The following is an 18,010-nucleotide window of genomic DNA, read 5'->3' on the forward strand; positions in this document are numbered from 1 at the left end:
ATTTTTTTCCTCTGAAAATTTTTTCTCTGAAGCCGTTCACTATATTGATCTTGTTCTAATTATCAGTACTAATCCACAGATTACTCAATAATTAAAGACCCAAAATGAATTATGTCTTTACAAAACTAGAATTACTTTTGAAAGGTCACATTTTTTGGCCATGCAGATTTTTAGCAAATCAGTCAGAGTGATGATACAAATAGAGAACAAACACAATCATTAAAAAAGAAAAAGGAAATTATTTAAATTTATGAAATGAAGCCATAGTTTTCTCTGCCGTTTTTCAGGAAAATTTCTATGTAGTTTTCTTTTTCTGTTTCTGTTTTATTGTTTTTTCTCTGGGAAATAAGGCTAAGCAGAAGCTTAACTCCTTTTCTATGTATTAGTTATCATATTAGGTGATCTTTCTGTGATTTTTCTTCACATTCATTTTGAATTTGTGCCTCTTGAGAGATAACAGCTTTTTACAATCGGTACTATAGGTACTAACTAGCATACAGGTAGTTTCTTCCCTGTCATGTAGATGGTGGCAAAAACCCCTAAAGACGGGGTCTTGAAAAGGCACAAATTTTTTGTGTGCATTGAACAGTTTCCTCCTTTCTTTTGAATTCAGTAAGTTTAAAACAATGCTGTCTCTTGTTGGTATTACTTTAATGTATTTCATGGGGGGAAAAATTGCTGAATGGGTTTTAAGTGATGAATTCTCTCCCTTATCTCTTCTTATTATACAGATTTCATTTTGATGATTTGGCTAGCTAGCCAACTTTTTTAAGCAATAGTTTTGCTCGTGCTTTCCTATATTTATTAATAGTAATTTTTTCTATGTCAAAGAAATGATACTTGTGTAGAGAAATTAAAAAAAAAACAGCAGCATTGCTTAGCTTTGAACTGTTGATTCTAGTGGCCCTGCCCTTTGGTCAAAACTTCTGTTGGGTTTCATCTGTAGACTTTGCACTTGTTTATATTCCTTCCTTTCTATTTACAGGGATCTTTTGTATTTGCTATGAACCATTTTACCTTTTTGATTAGAAAGTGTATTATGTTGTTTTCGCCTGTTTTTAGTATTGAGTTTGTTAGAAGTAAGGATTGCTGGTTTGTCTGCTAAGTGGTGGCTTCCGTTCTTTCCTACGGAAGCTATAGGACAAGCATCCTCTTCTTGCCCCACTGCTGTGCCTTAACCCGATTTCAATAAAATGCCTTGCATTGGGTTTGAGTGGCAAGGTTTTGGGGTGTGTGTGTGGGCTACAGAGGTGGCTTCTGTGACAAGCTGCTAGAAGCTTCCCCCATGTCTGATAGAGACAATACCAGCTGGCTCCAAGATGGACCCACTGCTGTCCAAGGATGGGCCCATCAGCAAATGTGGTAGTACCTCTGTCATTACATATTTAAGAAGGAAAAAAAAAAGCCCTGGGTGGCAGCAATCAGAAAAGAGGAGTGAGAATATGTGAAAGCAACAACCCTGCAGACACCAAGGTCAGTGAAGGAGGAGGAGGAGGTGTTCCAGGCACTGGAGCAGAGATTCCCCTGCAGCTTGTGGTGAAGACCATGGTGAGGCAGGCTGTCCCCCTGCAGCCCATGGAGTTTAACTGTGGAGTAGATATCCACCTGCAGCCTGTGGAAGACCCCACACTGGAGCAGGTGGATGCCCAAAAGAGGCTGTGACCTCATGGAGAGTTCATGCTGGAGAAGGCTCCTGGCAGGACTTGTGACCCTGTGGGGCAGCCGCACTGGAGCAGTCTGTTCCTGAAGGACTGCACCCTATGGAAGGACTCATGCTGGAGAAGTTTGTGGACAACTGTCTCCCATGGGAAGCACCCCATGCTGGAGCAGGGCAAGAGTGTGAAGAATCCTCCCCATGAGGAGGAAAGAACGGCAGAAACAACGTGATGAACTGACCGCAACTCCCATTCCCTGTCCCCTTGCACCACTTGGAGGGAGGAGGTAGAGAAACTGGGAGTGAGGTTGAGCCCAGGAAAACGGGAGGGCTAGGGGGAAGGTGTTTTAAGATTTGGTTTTTATTTCTCATTACCCTACTCTGATTGGATTGGTAATAAATTAAGTTAATTTTCCCCAAGTCATATCTATTTTGCCTGTGATGGTAATTGGTGAGTGATGTCTCCCTGTCCCTATCTTGACCCATGCGCTTTCCGTTATATTTTCTCTCCCACTGTCCAGCTGAGAAGGGGAGTGATAGAGCAGCATTGGTGGGCACCTGGTGTACAGCCAGGGTCAACCCACCACATGCCTTTAAGAGAGTCAAGTCATTCTTTACTCTTGGTAGCATCTTTAGCACATTTGGCTGTGCTTTTGGTGATCCCTAGGGTGCCTAAAAATATGTGCCTACAGCCTACTGCAACGTGTGTGGGTTCTTTAGACTTTGGCACGTATTTGATGCGGATGGCATTTCAGTCAGGTGGAGACCTCTCCTGACTCCGTCATCTCCTAGGGAGCCTAAAAGCAGGAGCAAAAGGCAGCACCAATTCTTACGTCATCATCTGAGCAGATGGTCTCCCTTCACAGAAATGCCTCCTAATTCCTACTGATCTTGGTAAGAGCTGGTAAATGTTCAGGACTTCTGAAAATCACAAGCAGAAATTTAGGAGGTTAGCTCTAGCATCCCATCCATCTAAACCAAAAATGTTGCCATGAAAAGGAAGTAACTTCTATCACCATCTGAATAAGATTCATTGTGATGACTTCAAAGTGTAACAGTTTGGGGGTCCCACCCGCAATCTTACTGATGTTCTCAGATTAGAGATTTCTCATTAAGATACCATAATCTTTTTTAGAAAAGGTCCTTTTCACTTTGAGCTTAATTTGATTACAGTTACGTTCTTAGGAAGATTTCTTAGGCGTTTTAAAGAGCTCTGGCAGCGGTGCCATGCTCCAGCTCCATTTCCTCAGCTCAGCAGAAGGCTGTGTACGATGTGCTGCGCACGTGAAGTAGATCAAACACTGTGCATTGCGTTGCCATCCTTTCGGAACTAGAACGGTGCCATCTCAAGCACCGCATCACACATCCTTTAATATGGATATTTCAGTGAGGAATTTGGGTCCTCCTTCCTGGGGAAGTGGCCAGGAAGGGCGGCTGTGAGGATTTGTGCCTGTGTGCCAGGCGCTCTCCTTTTCTCAGCTGGAAAAAGTCCAGAGGACTCCAGTCCAACAGGCTGTGAAAAGCACGCGGAGGAAAGTGTGGTGGGGTAACAGTTCTCCACCAGTTCTTCCAGTTTAAATGTTCCAGAAAAGTAAATGCAAGTGACTGCCTATAATAATTTGAGGGAAAACAGCTCTATGCCTTGGAAGAGTGGCTGGTACAGACTTCAAAGCAAGCTGGTGGCAGGATTGTGCCCACAGCTTCCAGAGGACTGCCCATGAGCTGCATCTATGAGTTTGGAGCTGCCATCTTTGACTTAAAAAAAAAAATAGAAAAAAAGTGCGGAGGGCTCTCCCCAGTCCTGCCCTCTAAGAAAAAAAAACCCTCAAAGCAGCTAGTATGATTTGAAACACTAAAGTTTTTATGCTGTGTGGGTAACACACAGGTTAGAGAAGATGAGGAAAGAACTATGGTTTATATTTGTGAATTTGCTTAGAATAGAAAACAAATTTCACACTTGAGATGAAATAGCAAGATATTCGTGTCTCTCTATCTTTGGATACCATGTCTGTGTGCTATCTGTGTGAAACTATACTAGAGCATCAGTATACAGACAATAAATGGGAGAATGGCAAGTGGTAAAATAAATATGTTGTTACACTGAGGTTGCCACTAGATTATAATTTCTGGAAATCTAGGGGATCTGAAAAAGTGGAAATTGCTAGAAGTAAACTTGAACTAAATGCACAAAATTAAGTGTGCCCTGGAATGTCTAACACCACCCCTCCCCTCCAAAAAGCCAAATCCTAGAAGTTTAAAATTCACTCAGGAAGCATAGAAGAGCATCATTTAATGCGAATAATAAAGACCAGCTTTCAGGTCTTGTTTTTAACAACTAATTACAGTGCCAAGCCTAAATTTATGCCTGCTTTCCCAACGCATGTTTCCAAACAGCTTGTTTACAAGCTGAAGGATCGAGAGTGGAAGAGAAGCCAACTTTTGGTTTTGTTATTAAATTTGATTTATAGCCTAAAAAGGCTGAATGAGGTGATGTGGTTGTTAAGGAAGCTGATATTCTGAAAAGAAAGATATTTTGGTGGACAGAGATTACCATAATAGTAAGAAGTTTGTGTTTCACAGTCAGAAGCTCTGGTGGCAGCTGCTGAGAAATGTCCTACCTGAGGTGCCCGACTCCTCACGTTGCCCCATAGACAAATGACATTTTCAGCCTTCAGCATCTAATTCACATCCACATTAAACAACTGGAGGAAATGGTATAAATTCACCACTTGCTTAAATTCTAATCTGCGAAAGACAGGAGTCTCAGATACACCTTCCTCCTGCCGGCCAGGGTTTCTGGGCATAACATTGTGCATCCTCTCTTGCTGTACTCATCTGACAGCAAAGCTGGAGTGATATAAAAGGCCTTGGCTTCCCTCCACCTCCTGGCGAGGCTGGTGTGGTGGAGGGTGTTCAGAGCGCATCAAACAAAGGCCTCGTGGGATTTGCCCTCCTAGGGCGTGGTAGGTGGTTGCATTCAGAGATGTAGGCGAAGGCCATGGTGCTGCACCTCTGCAGACGGCATCTGGCTCAGGAGGTGAGAAACCTGAGCACCATGCTGTTCCCAGCATGAGGTCTGCCATTTAGCCAGGGAGCACCCTGATCAATAGGATGGAGGCTGCTATGGACCCAGGGAAGGAGGAATTTTCCACTCTTCTGTTAAAAACAGAAGGATTTAAAGTTCCTTTGGGCTAGCAGGAGCTATTCAAGAGCCAGTCAGCCCTTGGCCTAGGGGCTGGGTCTCTGTCGTTGTTATGGCAGGGTTAGTTTCTCAGGAGACGTGGGAAATGGCTTTGAACCTCCTGGGCTGAAAAGAGCAGGACTTCCCTCTCCTAAGTAGCTCAATACCATGCAGCTGAGCAAAATGGGAACTTCTGTCCTGTGGCTGAAAAGACAAGAGGGATTTCTTCCCTGGTTTTGAAGGATCTGCGTTTCCTTTTTAACTCCAGCAGAGGAACATGGGCAACCCCAGATTTGGGCGCCTCCCTGCACCAGAGTTAAATCCAGAGCCTGTCTTGAAGTTAACTGCAAACCATCCACCAATCGTTTTCCTCTTGCATTTGTCAGCACCTTGTCCCACCTGGCTGAGCAGCTGGGGACCCTCCTGTGGGTGGCCACGTCCTTCCTCTGCCTTGCAAAGGGTGCGCAGAGCTCTGCCGCGGGGCTGTGCAATCCTCTCTGCATGCGCCGCAGGTACCTGCACGCTTGCAGCAAGGCCCTTCGTAGAAGCAGACTTTCGGCTTTGATTATAGAAGTTAAATTTGTTGACACAATGCCAATGACTACGGTTTTGTAGGGCAAAGATCTAGATCATAACAGCTTTATACTGCTCAGAGAATGTTTGCTTTTTTTTGTGTGTGTGCCTATTTTGAAATCATTTATGACATTTATTTTAATGCTGGTAAGATGGTATTTACTGCTAAATAATAAGCCAGAGTTTCAAGTATTTGCTGAAGGTCAAATTCTCACCTGGTATAAATTTGTGTTGCTCCATTAAAAGCAGTATGTCTGTGTCTATTATCAACACCTGAAAGATCTGGTTTGGAAACTTGGATGGGGAGAAACAATTAGTGTGTCATGCAGAAAAAAGCCCATTTCTGTTCATTGGAAGAAGGAATTGAGAGCTGCATTAGATTACTGAGAGCTCACATTTATCTCTGCAAATTCTTTTGCTTCTGGAAATCACAAGATACTCTGAGAAAAAGACATCAAAATGTATTAGTGAAGTACATAGAGATGGGTCTTGATTAATTATGTAGTCAATTATATTAAGATGTTGCATTATTCATGTTCCTTAAGTGTGATTTGCCAAAAATATTCCCATATGGCACTGATATTTCGTAGTATATTGTTTTTGATTAGGAGATGAAGTTCCCGGGGTAAGTTATTCATTGTTAATGAAAACACCACTCAGTATATACGGCTTGAAAATCCATTGTTAATTAACAGCATTCAATTCTTAATTGTCTTTTTACCAGTTCAGTTGAAATCATTGACACAAAATACATTGTTAAACTGCTTAATCAATCATTGTAGAAAAATAGAGGTGTTTGATAGGGACATTCTAGTACAAAGTTTACGTGAAGCTTCCCCATTGAAAGCTTTGGAGGCTTCTATTTTTTTTTAAGCTTATGTTACAAAAATGAGATTTCATAAACTTTACAGTCCATACTACATTAATACCAAAGACAGTAAAATACAAGGGGAGAGAGAGAGAAAGAGACGAACACACACACCTTAAGCTTTAAGTGCCCTATTCACAAAAATATAGCTTACACATGCGCATGCCCCAGTGGCAGAAAGTCTATTTTTTATTTTTTTTTTTTTGTGCTGAAGGACACAAAAAAGGTTGAATTAGGGCCCTGAGCTGCTGTTCTAATTAATGCAAACTTTTGTTAAACTGCAGCGATGAGTAATAGGGTGGCCCAGTAAATTACAAGAGCAAAAAGCAGGTTTGTCCTCAGAGGAATGCTTTGCTTTCAGCTCATGCACCTTTAGCCAGGACTGACACACGCGGGCGGCTCGTCGCTATCGGTGCCGCGCTCCCCACCCCCGGCTCCTCTGCTCTAGGGCTTCCGTCTTCCAGTGGAGCTGGGGAGCCCCCCTTCCTTCAAAACGCTCAGTACCCGCCATGGGTGGCCTGACGGGCGGGTTGTGATGGGTGAACTGGAGCACTCGGCAGCCGCTGATGCTGGGGCAGAAGAACGAGCTTTGAAAGGTCTGCAGCAAAAGACGAGTGCTGTTTCACAAAAGTTAAGCGTAAGTAGCCTTTACCACAAAGTTGGCAGAATCAGCCAGCCCGGGTGGGGGGAACGAAAATCCGTATTCTGCACCATTCCTCACATCCTGCTGCTTTGTGAAAGCCTTCTAGGGAAAACGTTCAGAGCTGAAACAAAAACCTCTTTCCGTTCGGCCTCATCTGCCAGTCCTTGGTGTGAAAACCCTTTCCCCACACCCTGCTCTGCCCATCTCAGGATGAAGCACAGCTACGGGACCTGCAGAAACCCCACTGATTAGCCACACGCTGTGAAAACTAGCAAGGGGCAGTTGTTTCAGCAAAAAAAATCGAAAATCGGTGTGAAATTAATATGAAAGCTATATCACAGTGCAAAATTTCCACCTGCCCACTAAGTTTCTCCTGAGGTTATTATTTTTTTTTTTTCTCTTCTATTTTAACGTAAATGAGTCTGTACAAAAATGCTTCGGATTCTCTTCAGTGTATTCTTCCTTTCTGGAGTAGGCAGGCATTAAAAAAAAACAAAATTAAGGCTGCAGCGTCTTCTCCTTCGCTGACAGAAATGCTGCTCCCGATGGGCCTGAGCGAAAGCCCGCCGAAAGCAATGTTTTTTTCAACAGGCAGTATTTTATGCACGCTGGGCCTGACTTGAGTGGTCCTTAGCACTGGGCGATGCTGCACCGTGTAAGCAGCCCCGCGGGGAGCGCGTCCGTGACCCTGTCGCCGTGCTCACCAGCTCCCCTACTCGCATGAGCGTTGCCGCGTAAGCGATGCAAGTTATCGCTGCCCCGTTAATTTTAAAGTCGTCAAGTCGGGATGTACAGGATTTACACGCATTTACAGCAGCCAAGGAGCGAACCTAAGGTGAAGAAAGTCATCAGGGAACCGCTCTCCTGAGCACGGGTGGCAGGAACCGTGTGTTTAGCTGAGAAACCCTGTTGAAGCTTATACCCAGGGATGTCGCACCACCCGTGACTCTGCTGGACCGGCCAAGCACCGGCGCTGTCAACAAATGGATTTCATTGATTACGGCTTCAGATGAAATTCATCTGTTTCTTTGCCAGCTGAGTATAGCTAAAATCTACTTGCTAAGGTGCAACGTTCAGTTTTCAATGGCTTGTGCTGTTTGTGTAGCAAACTACTCCACTGAAATCCCATGGTTTGGGTGGGGAGAAGGGAGAAGTTTCCCTAGGTATTGCACATAAAGGATAATACCTCCACATGAAACATGCTCGCTATATTCAGAGTGTACAGGAAAGTCTGGTTTGCTGTGAGTTTGCCACAGCCTAAATTTTAGGTCGAACTGCCAAAAAAATAACCAGGAACGGTTTGCCTTATTTGTAAACATTTTCACAGTATATCAGTAATTATGTTACAATTTCTCTACCCTGCCCTCTCCCAGACTTAATGGCTTTTTAGAGTCAGCGAAACGATCTGTTTGGCAAACAGTGAGGTACTCTAAATAGCTGCCAGTCTGGTACACTGAAGAAAATGTCATGCACTAGAAGAGCCATAGATATAGGGGAAAAAAAAAATAATCAATATTACACTCCAAATATTTGAAGAGAAATACCTACTTGATGGGTAGTTAGTTTTTGCATCCCAATATTTCTAGAACTCTTTTTCTAAACCTACATTAATTACACATCTATGTACATTATTTAGAAGTTCTTTACTACAGTACTTTTGTACATGCGGTGTTTATTACTAAATGTAAAGTAATTACATAAGGCATATGTACAGTATCGTGTTGGATTGCAGATCCCTCTGCTCACCTTCGTCTTAAAGCTGCAAGGCCCATTTCATAGACGCTTGTCACCCAGTTTGTGAGACTGTCCTGAAATACATAAAAACTGGAGCCGAGGCCCATTTCTTTGATGAGCATTAATTAGACTTTCCTTTTAAATCCCATGTATATGTTCCCATTACTTTTTTTTTTTCTGTTGTTTTTGTGGATAAACCTGGAGGTCTGAACTCAGAGGCGTGCCGAGGAAGCCAGCAGTCATTACCAGGGTGGGGGTCGAGATTCCACCATTGATAATGGGTATTGCAGCTTTAACCCACGCCTTTGCTTAGTCTGTGAATCTCTTGAGTTTAAGTTGGGCAGGTGGCTATTTCGCATCTTAAGTATTTATTTTCCTGGAATTAAGAATAACAAGGAAGAAAAAAAAAAGGCGTGTTGGAGAAAGAAAAGGGGAGCAAAGAGGGAGAAGATAAAGAGGTGGTGTGGCCCTTATGCCTCTGGTGGTTCTACACTTTGGACTCATTCTCCAGGTTGGCCACATCACCGTTCCTTTCATTTTGGTCTTCTTGATTCTTTTCTTCCTCTTCAGTTTCCAGCTCAGCATGCTGGTCCAGCTTGCTGGAAACAGACCACGTCAGGGGCAGTTCTGCTCGGCTGGCCATCTCTGCCAGCTCTTTGGCACTGTAAACTGGTGTGTTGGTCTCATATGTTTCATGAAAACTGTTGTAGTCAACTTCATAAAATCCATCCTCCAGAGTGAGGACAGGGGTGAAACGGTAACCCCACAGGATCTCACTCGTAATGTATGAACTCCGAGCTTGGCAGGTCATTCCTGTAACAGAGAAGTAAGAAGTGCTGTAATAAGGACCCGCTGCTTTCACAAATCCTTACTTATTTATTCATATAGGCAGAGAATTGTTTGTAAAAAGACATATGCTAGGAAAGAAATAGGTTTGACATCATATGAGGTTGAGTTTATAAAGCAATTTTACAATGTGTAACCTACTTGATGCCCTTTCCTTCTCTGCATGTATATAGTAAGTCTGTAAGCATGTATATGGTAAGTCTGCGAACAAAAAGATTAACATTTCTTTATTAAATGCAGTTCTTCTTCCTGTATTTCATCAATGAGTAACTCACCCGCTGACGAGTCTCAGATGGCTTATGGAAAATGTACATGACAAGCCTGCCCCACATCAGTTATTTAGAAGGTAATCATAAGCAACTAAAAAAAATGTTTAATTTTAGGGGCACAAATGGCAGTCCTTAGAAATGCACGTTGTTTCTCTGCACTGCTGGCATCAGATAAACTCACATGGAGAATCTTGCGAAGAACAAACATTGGTAGTTTAATGTCTCCGATCTTTTTCAGGGCTGTGCAAACTGCTTCAGATAATTCTGCCCTCCTTCTCTCGTGCCTCCTCTCCAAGCTCAGATAGCTTGCTTCTGACAGGTGAAAACTGCTGTTTCTTGGTGCTCTGTCTTTTTCACGTGTAACGTTACGTTCAGAAAGGCATTTACCAGCTGTTACCACACTGTGGTACTTCAGCCCTTTTCCAGCGTTTCCCTCCGCGTGCTGCAGCGCCCCAGACCCTGCGGAGGGGCGACTGTCGGGGAAAGCTTTAGCATGAAACCGTTGCACCGTACCTACCTGCTACAGCCAGGCAGAAATGAGAGTGTGCTTCTATTGTACTTACTGATCTTAATTTCTCTTTCCTTGTGCCTGACAGGAGCACTGAAGCCTTCTTTTTTCTCGGTTTTGCAGGACAAGACGTGTTTGCATTTCAATTTTCAAGTAGCGGACAAATGGAAATAAAAAAGAGCTTACCGTCTTTCTGTTCATTTCACAGGTGGGAAGGGTGGAGGGACATGAAGCCATATGACAAAAATAATCTCTTGTGAGATTTCCTGTGTGATTTTTTAGTCTAAAGGAGATCTTCTTTCCCACAAAATGACAGAGGGAGAGGAACACGGGGGCTCGCAGAGCACTATACATACGAGAAACGCGGTAGTTGTGCATCAGCTTCCCCAAAGGAAGGTCATTTGTTTGTTTGCAGCGCTCTTCTGGGCAGACCCAGAAGACAGGATCTCCCTGCCCCCGGAGGAAGGCATCAGCAGGCTGGGGACAGAGAGGGCCGGCAGCAACCACTGCTGTCCCGGTGCCCTCCCTGATGTCTCAGGCACCCCTCTGGGCAGGTCTCCTACCAGCTCCTTTGTGACACCCCGAGACCAGTGACCCCCAGATGGGTTTCCCCAAAGGGGTGTGCCATTCCTGAGACTGACGTCTTTCTAATCCCTTTCTCTGCTGCTGAAATTTGACTTTGAAGCGAGTGGGAAATTCGGAGTTTTCATTACAAGGGCAAGGAGATTAAATACAAAAAAATTGAAGTCCCTTTGAAAGAGTATTGCCTTCCTCTGCTCAGATCAAGTACTCAGTGATCCTGCTGCTTTGGTTGGAAAACTTCATTTGACTGGTGGGAAAGAGGGGGGCAATTTTCTGCAGAAGTCAAGAAGATTAATTGAACTAACGGTAGAGTTACACCTCATTAAAACCAAACCCTCATCTGAAATTTTGACCTGTCTCAGTTTTTAATTTGGTCTCCCATTCAACAATGATTTAATACCTATTTCTTTTCCATAGCTAGACAAAATACTTTCAGAGCTAGAATGAAAGAGTTAGGATTTTTCAAGCAAGTAAGTTGAAATCAAGAAAAAGACTTCATCAAGTGAGGGATGTGTGTGAGAGAGAGACCTTATTATGCTCTCTAAAGGTTTGAGAAAGCTAATACAGAAAAAAACTTGTAAGAAGTGGATCACAAGGATTCCAGATTAAAATGCGTCACAGTTGTGGAGACCCTTGCAGTGATTGCCAGTGTGCCTGGAAGCAGAACAGAGGGAGCTCTGCAGCTCTGCATGGCACGGCTTTACCAGTCTCTGCCTGCGCTGCCTCAGAGGTCCTTCAGCTCCACAGTCAGCAGAGCTTCTGGGCTGTCTTTCCTGCATTTAAGTCCTTATCACATATTATGGTCTAATTTACACGTTTCATTATACTCTCTGGTTTTAATTGCCCTGTGAAAAGAAATGTGACTTTTATTATTTGTTGTAAGTTCTGAACGTGCTCTTGGTTGACAGGGGAGGCTGCATCTTGAGTGAGGGCATTTTACGCTTTAGGTTTCCAAGTATTGTGTGATTTATTCGGAAATTGTGTGGTTTATATGTAGCTATAGATCTGTTGCACAATGACTTTAAAAATGACTGTGGTTTGACATTTTGACTAGTGTCTCATTTTAATTGGACCCCTTCAGGGCAGACGAGAGCTGGGGAGCCTTTGGAGCTACTTAGCTCAGCATTAATTGGACTTCTTCAAAATAAGCCGGGAAATTAAGAGACCCAAATAATTCATTCTAAATTAATTAAAACTGTAACTGGAAGGAACGGTCTATTTGAGAAGGAGTGTCAGAGCCCAATGAAAACCTTGAGGCTGGACTCTCAGGTTCTGTGGTGAGGGGCATGGATTGAAGCTGGGCAGCAGGAGGTGATGGAGGAGCATCCCCGCTGGGCTGGGCAGCTGCCCCATCCCACCCATCCTGGGGGCTTCAGGGGTCCCCGCACCATGTGTCCCTGCTGCCTGGCACGGGAGGAAGACAGCGGCAGGATTAGGGCTACAGTGCTGTGGGCTTGGACCTGGTCACCTCGCTGCATACTGTGTTTTAGATGCGCCATGAGCTGGTGGGACCTCTGATGGTTGCCCTTAACTGCTGTCTCCCTCCTTTAAACCGGAAGGATTTTTAATGAGCAGTAATGAGCCATTGTATATGTTGCAGCTTTCTGTTAGGTCTTAATGACATATTTGTGGTTTGTTTGTTTTATGTTTGCACAGGCTAGGGAATCACGACTGAGTGTTGTGCAAATACTTGATTGCTTGGAAAGTTACCTAAGAAGTAAAATTAATTGCCATCTTACTTCATTGTGGGTTTTTTTAATCATGTTTAATGTTCAGTTAGGGCTTTGTGGGCTGTAACCAGTGTCATAAGAGTTGCCACTTCTCTGTGAAAGAGACACACCACGGTAAGTACTGTTCCTATCTCTCCCCCATCCCTACTGCTGGGTCAGAACTATGCAGGCAGAGTTGCAAGTTGAATTTTGGTCCTTGTTATACTGGAAGAGGCAAACTAAATTACGAGGATTAGGTGAAGGAGAATTTTTTTTTTTTTTTTTAGGCAGCCAATCTGATATGGCAACATTTTTATTGCTTTGCTTTCAGATGGGAACAAAAAAGGTCCTACTGGCAGTGCTCGGATTAGCTCCATGTATCTGGAATTAGCAACTAGATCAGGAGCCAGCCTGCTAAGCCACTTTCTGTCTGCTTTGAATTTGACAAACAGCTGGGCTCCTGCCACAAGGTACCTGTGCTGAGGCATCTGCCCATGGGTTAGGCTGTAGAGGGCTTGGTCACATCCCTGACATTATGTCCTTTTTGCTTCAACAAGAAGGTGTGACCGTGCCCTGGCTCCAGACAACATGTGGGTTGTTCCTCTCTGGAGCACGGTCTGCGCGGTGGCTCCCTCTGCCTGACTGGGAGCATGGACACTATTTCATGGCACCCCATCAGCAATTTTTCTTGCAGCTAGAATGAAAGGTTTTATCAAGCTTAATATTTGCACCATGCAGTCTATGAAAATGACAGAATAATTCCCTTAAACTGTTGCCGGTACGTGGGTAAGGTTATAACCCCACCCTTGACTGATTAGAATTAATAACAAAGTTGATGCCACCTCCAGATTCATTACTCTTGAAAAGTTGCCCTGTGCAGTTATTTTGAGGTTATAGCTCGTTCATGCTGTCTACTGTTATTTAGGCTTATGCTTTGCACTGTCTTACAGTGCTACAAGGGTTTGGTGTGGTGACCCAGTGTGACTTGATGCATTTCCTCACAGCGCGCTTAATTTAAGATTTCATGGTAGCTTACACAATAATATGTTGTGTCATGCACTCTTACCATATATTATTTCGCTTTGTGATGGGAGCCGTCAAAACCAAAATGCTACAAAAAAGTTATGGGGAAAAGGGTACTGCAGAATCATGGCATCAAATACATATTTGGGCCAAAATACAGTGATTTTCAGCTCCAGGTCAGGCTGCTGCAGACTACACAGAGGGACAGCCTCATTCAACTTTTGTTTTATTTGGGGCCGTCTTTATTACCACAGGACTTTTTATTTCCAAATTCCACTCCTGTGATAAAAAAAGGACTGTAAATGAAATGAGAGGGGCAAGAGTTACAGACCATTACTGTCTGCGTCTTTTTGGCTGACAGCCACGATGTCAAGCCGATTTCAGGGTCTGGCGATTTTCTGCCGGGACTTAGCAGAACGAGGCAGACTTTCCGCTGCAAAAGTTGAATGGGATATCCCATAAGAACGACCAGTTTTCAGTCATTGCGTGGGAAGTTTGCTTCACAGTTCAGTTTGGAGTAAGGCCTCAGCAGCAGAGAACTCAAGTGTGCACAGAAAATAGTGGTGTTCCCATTTCTGGGGGCACATTCGGGAGTACAGAATTTGGTCTGGGGTCTCCAGCTGGGAGCTGAGACTTCCATGTGCACACGCGGTGCTCCTGTTAAATTACTTTCACCCTGTCTTTATTCATAATTTCCTTTGCTGAACTATCACTGTAGAGATTTTTATCTACTTTGTCAAAAGTTCGTTTGTATGATTAGAACTTTTTTAAAACAAACCTAAACATAAGGGAAATTTTCTACCCCTTGAGATTAATTTCTATGGCCTCTGTGTCAGTGTTCACGATGAAACTAGTTTACTGTAGGAATTATGAAGAAGGGGAAGTGCTGACCCATAGCCTTAGAGCTGACTTTTGCGCCTTGCCTGGGGCAAGGGTGAGAAGATGAGAGAATTTTACTTAAACACTGTGATAATGGCACCGATATTGAATTAATCAAATGAATGTGCACCAGTATGGTGCTCAAAAAAGTTACAGTGACTTTCTAGGTTTGTATCTGGGCGTTGCTCCTGTGTTCATTAAGTATCCTACAAGGCAGAGAGATGGTCTCTGCCCAGGTGACCTTTTAGTCTCTAATATATTTGGTGCGAGATTTGTCAGTCTGCTATTTTTAGGTGTTAAGGAGAATGAGAAAGCAATGTGTGCTATTAAAAACAAGCAAAAGGCTAGGAGTCAAGAACTCCTGATTGATATCTTGGTTCTCCTGCAGACACTGTGTGGGCTTTGGCAAATTACCTAGCTTTGCTGGGTCTCTTTTATTTGGTGGGCCACAAGGGACGTGCTGAGATTTAAAGGCGGTAGATGTGCTTGCTGTATATTCTCTTCCTCATCTAGACTTTCACTGTCGGATTTGTACTAAACAATTCTCCCTGGTGTGAAAATGATTGCCTCAAAAAAGGACAGAGATTTAGAATAAAATTTCCATAGTGCCACCAAGTTATTGTCAGAAACGTTCCATATTAGTTAATTCATTCTCTTTAATCAAGCTAAAAAAAAAAAGATAAAAAAATCATGTTGTACCCTGAATTTGCCACTTTTTGTAAAGCCCAAAATATCAGTTGTCATTGCTGGAAAATGTTGCAAATACCATGTTCTGGTAAGACATTTCCCCCCTCCTTTTTGTACTTATGTACATCTGACAAGGAATCAGTGTTTTTTTTCAGATTTATTTCAGTAAAACCCCAATAAATATGTATAACCTCTCTTTCAGAGCTAGTGATGGGAAATTCCCAGGGGTTCTGATAACTTGATTCAGAACACACCTGGAAATTGGATGCTTATGTCATCCTGAGCAATGTCTAAAGCTGTTGAAAGGAATAAAAACTGGACAGGTGCCTGCAAGCATTTTCACCGTATCTTTGCTTCAGCATGCCTGGGAATCCGTGCACAACATCCTTGTGTTGTGGGTTATGAATGGTCTTCTCCATGTCCCAGCTACATTGCAGCACGGCCACTCCTGGCCCTGGCCCTGGTGCAGGGACTGTCTGTGTGAGTGGGAGAAGAAGGGGTGGGGATGATTTTTTTTGTCCCATAAGAATATAAGAAATTAACTTTCATTGCTTTTTTGTTTGGTTGTTTTTTTTTTTTTTTTCCATTTTTAGTGTTAAAACCGGTGCGTTTTTTCCCCCCTAAATTGAGTAATTTGCTATTTCTATTTTTGTATTTCTTATTTAATCAGACCAAGAAGCTGATTGCTATATTTGAAATTTTATAGCTTTGATCTAACGCCATCTGTGAATTCTGATCAGAGGTCTTTGTGGTAGCTGCTGTCTTTGTCTCACAGCTGATGACAGGACCAGGGACAAGCGCCACATCAGAAAATGCAAGTTGCCATTGAGTGGGCTGGAGCTGTTGGCCTGACCACCACCCCCAGTAATAAAATCACACCCCCTGTGGGAGAAGGCACGTGTTATTATTAGGTCATGTTTGCCTAAGAGGCGACTATGCACGGGAAACTGAGCTGGTGAGAAGCCGTAGCGTCAAGTCAGTGGGACTTTCTGACACTCCAAAATCAATTTCTTTCTAAGCAAGGTGAAAACAAATAGCAAGTATAAAAAAATGCAATTGATAGTAAGTTAAATTCTTAAAGTTAAGAATTCTTAAGTTAAACACATTTTCATTCTGTCTTCTGCAAATGTGATATGTTGTATAATGCAGCATCTAAATTAGAAAAAGGTGGACGCGTTTTAGTCTTTTTCAAAATATTAAAAAGATGCACATTTTTTTACTGCAGTAGAAGATTTCAATGCCAGCGTAATGATATTTTCCAATGGAAAAATGCTGAGTTAGAAATGTTTCATTTACTTGGTTAATATTTCTCCTATCAGGAATTAAATATACTGCATTGAGCATTTTGTGTCTATTTTCTTGCTTTCTAACACTGCAGTTAGATGTAGCTTAGTCTGAGGAATTGTACACACATAAGGCGGAAAATCTTGTCTGATTCAACCTCAAATGTGCTGCCACTTTTAGCTAACAGTACCATACACATTCTCAATAAACCGCTTCTCAAAGAGATGGTACAATTACTTTTCAGACAATATTTAACCTTCATTTAGCCTTATATTCAGGCCATGCCCAGCAAATCAAACTGCCTGATGTGCATGAATTTTAATCATTTTTTCAGCTGCGCTTTTTTAAATGGATGATGATTACATTTTTCTGTCGACTAAATCTGGGGAAATTTAATATATCAAATAAAGCAGTGTCTGACCAGAGAGAGAAGCTTGTTCCAGAATTGGCACTCAGAGTCCTTGGAAACGGGAGACTTAATTCGGTGGAGCTGGAACATGAAGTACCAGGATTTTGTACCCGACTCTGTGTTTGACTGTTGGGATACATTTATAGATTCGGTGCTTTCTCAGACATTGAATCGGCACCAGGCAAGCGCTTTATTTCTCCTAGCAGATACCCACCTAGGAAGATATAGGGGAATCGTGTTTTAAAGAAGCTGCAGTACACAGTTGTAGCTTCAGTGGCTCTGCTTTCAAAATAGGAAGTACTGAGTAAACAGAAGACCTGTCCTGACCTTTTAAAAATACATTGCTATCGATCCATGGGTTTCCTCCTGAATTTTGGCCCACAGATGGGATGCTCTCCTCCTGGCGCGGTGCGCAGGCAGCCTACTCATCAACTCCGTGACAAACAGCCGGGAGCAGGCAGCAGAGGCACCGGGCTCCAGCTGAGCCGCCTGCTGCCGCCTCGCCGGAGAAGGGTCTTGGTAGGATTTTTCTCTAAGCAGCGCAACCTGAACCCACCAGGACAGAGATACAGCATGGAGCAGAGAGGATCCTTGGTGGCAGGGGATGTGGAGAAGACCCCTGGCAGTACATTGAGGCTCATAGTCCTGTTTATGTTTTTGCACCTATCCATCTCTCTCACCAGGTTGCTTCCATCAAAGAGAGGATGACCAGCCAGCAAGAATCACAGACTTTGCATGAGCTCCTGTTGGCTTCTTATTTCTTTTCCACAGTCATAAGCAACATCTTTAATTCTTATACCGGAGAACCTCAGGAAATACATAGTTCGCTCAAATATTCCAGTTTGGTTACCTCGGCATTTGAAAGCACTTTGGGCTTAGTCTGTTTTATGGTCTCTCTTCAGTCACTAGATTCACTGCTACTGGGGAAAAACATCTCATAAAAACACCAGGAGAGGAGAGGATGGTGGGGTATGCTCAGCTGCACACTGGTGTGAAGGGATTCTCTGCCACATCTGGCTTCCTGCAGCCTGATCTCAGGCTGAGAGAAGCTAAAGGGACACCCTTTTCCTCCATGGGCTGTGAGTCCCCTGCTCTTTCCCTCACCTTTTATGAAGAGGTGGAGGGCCACAGAAAATCTGGTTTTGGATAAAAGAAGGGTGA

The 18,010-nt window shown here is 43.3% G+C and overlaps 1 protein-coding gene across 2 annotated transcripts in view; it reads right to left on the reverse strand.

The window, feature by feature from the left end:
• Positions 1-6,487: 6,487 nt before the first annotated feature.
• KCNJ6 (potassium inwardly rectifying channel subfamily J member 6) overlaps positions 6,488-18,010 on the reverse strand; it is a 162,938-nt gene continuing 151,415 nt past the window's right edge. For both annotated transcript variants that reach the window (XM_074602125.1, XM_074602114.1), the window contains one exon: positions 6,488-9,466. In XM_074602125.1, coding sequence (XP_074458226.1) covers positions 9,141-9,466 — 326 coding nt within the window. In that variant the 3' untranslated portion in view covers positions 6,488-9,140. The remainder of the gene's footprint in view (positions 9,467-18,010) is intronic.

Source organism: Larus michahellis, chromosome 1 (genome assembly GCF_964199755.1).
Source record: "Larus michahellis chromosome 1, bLarMic1.1, whole genome shotgun sequence".
Classification (NCBI taxonomy): Eukaryota; Metazoa; Chordata; class Aves; order Charadriiformes; family Laridae; genus Larus; species Larus michahellis.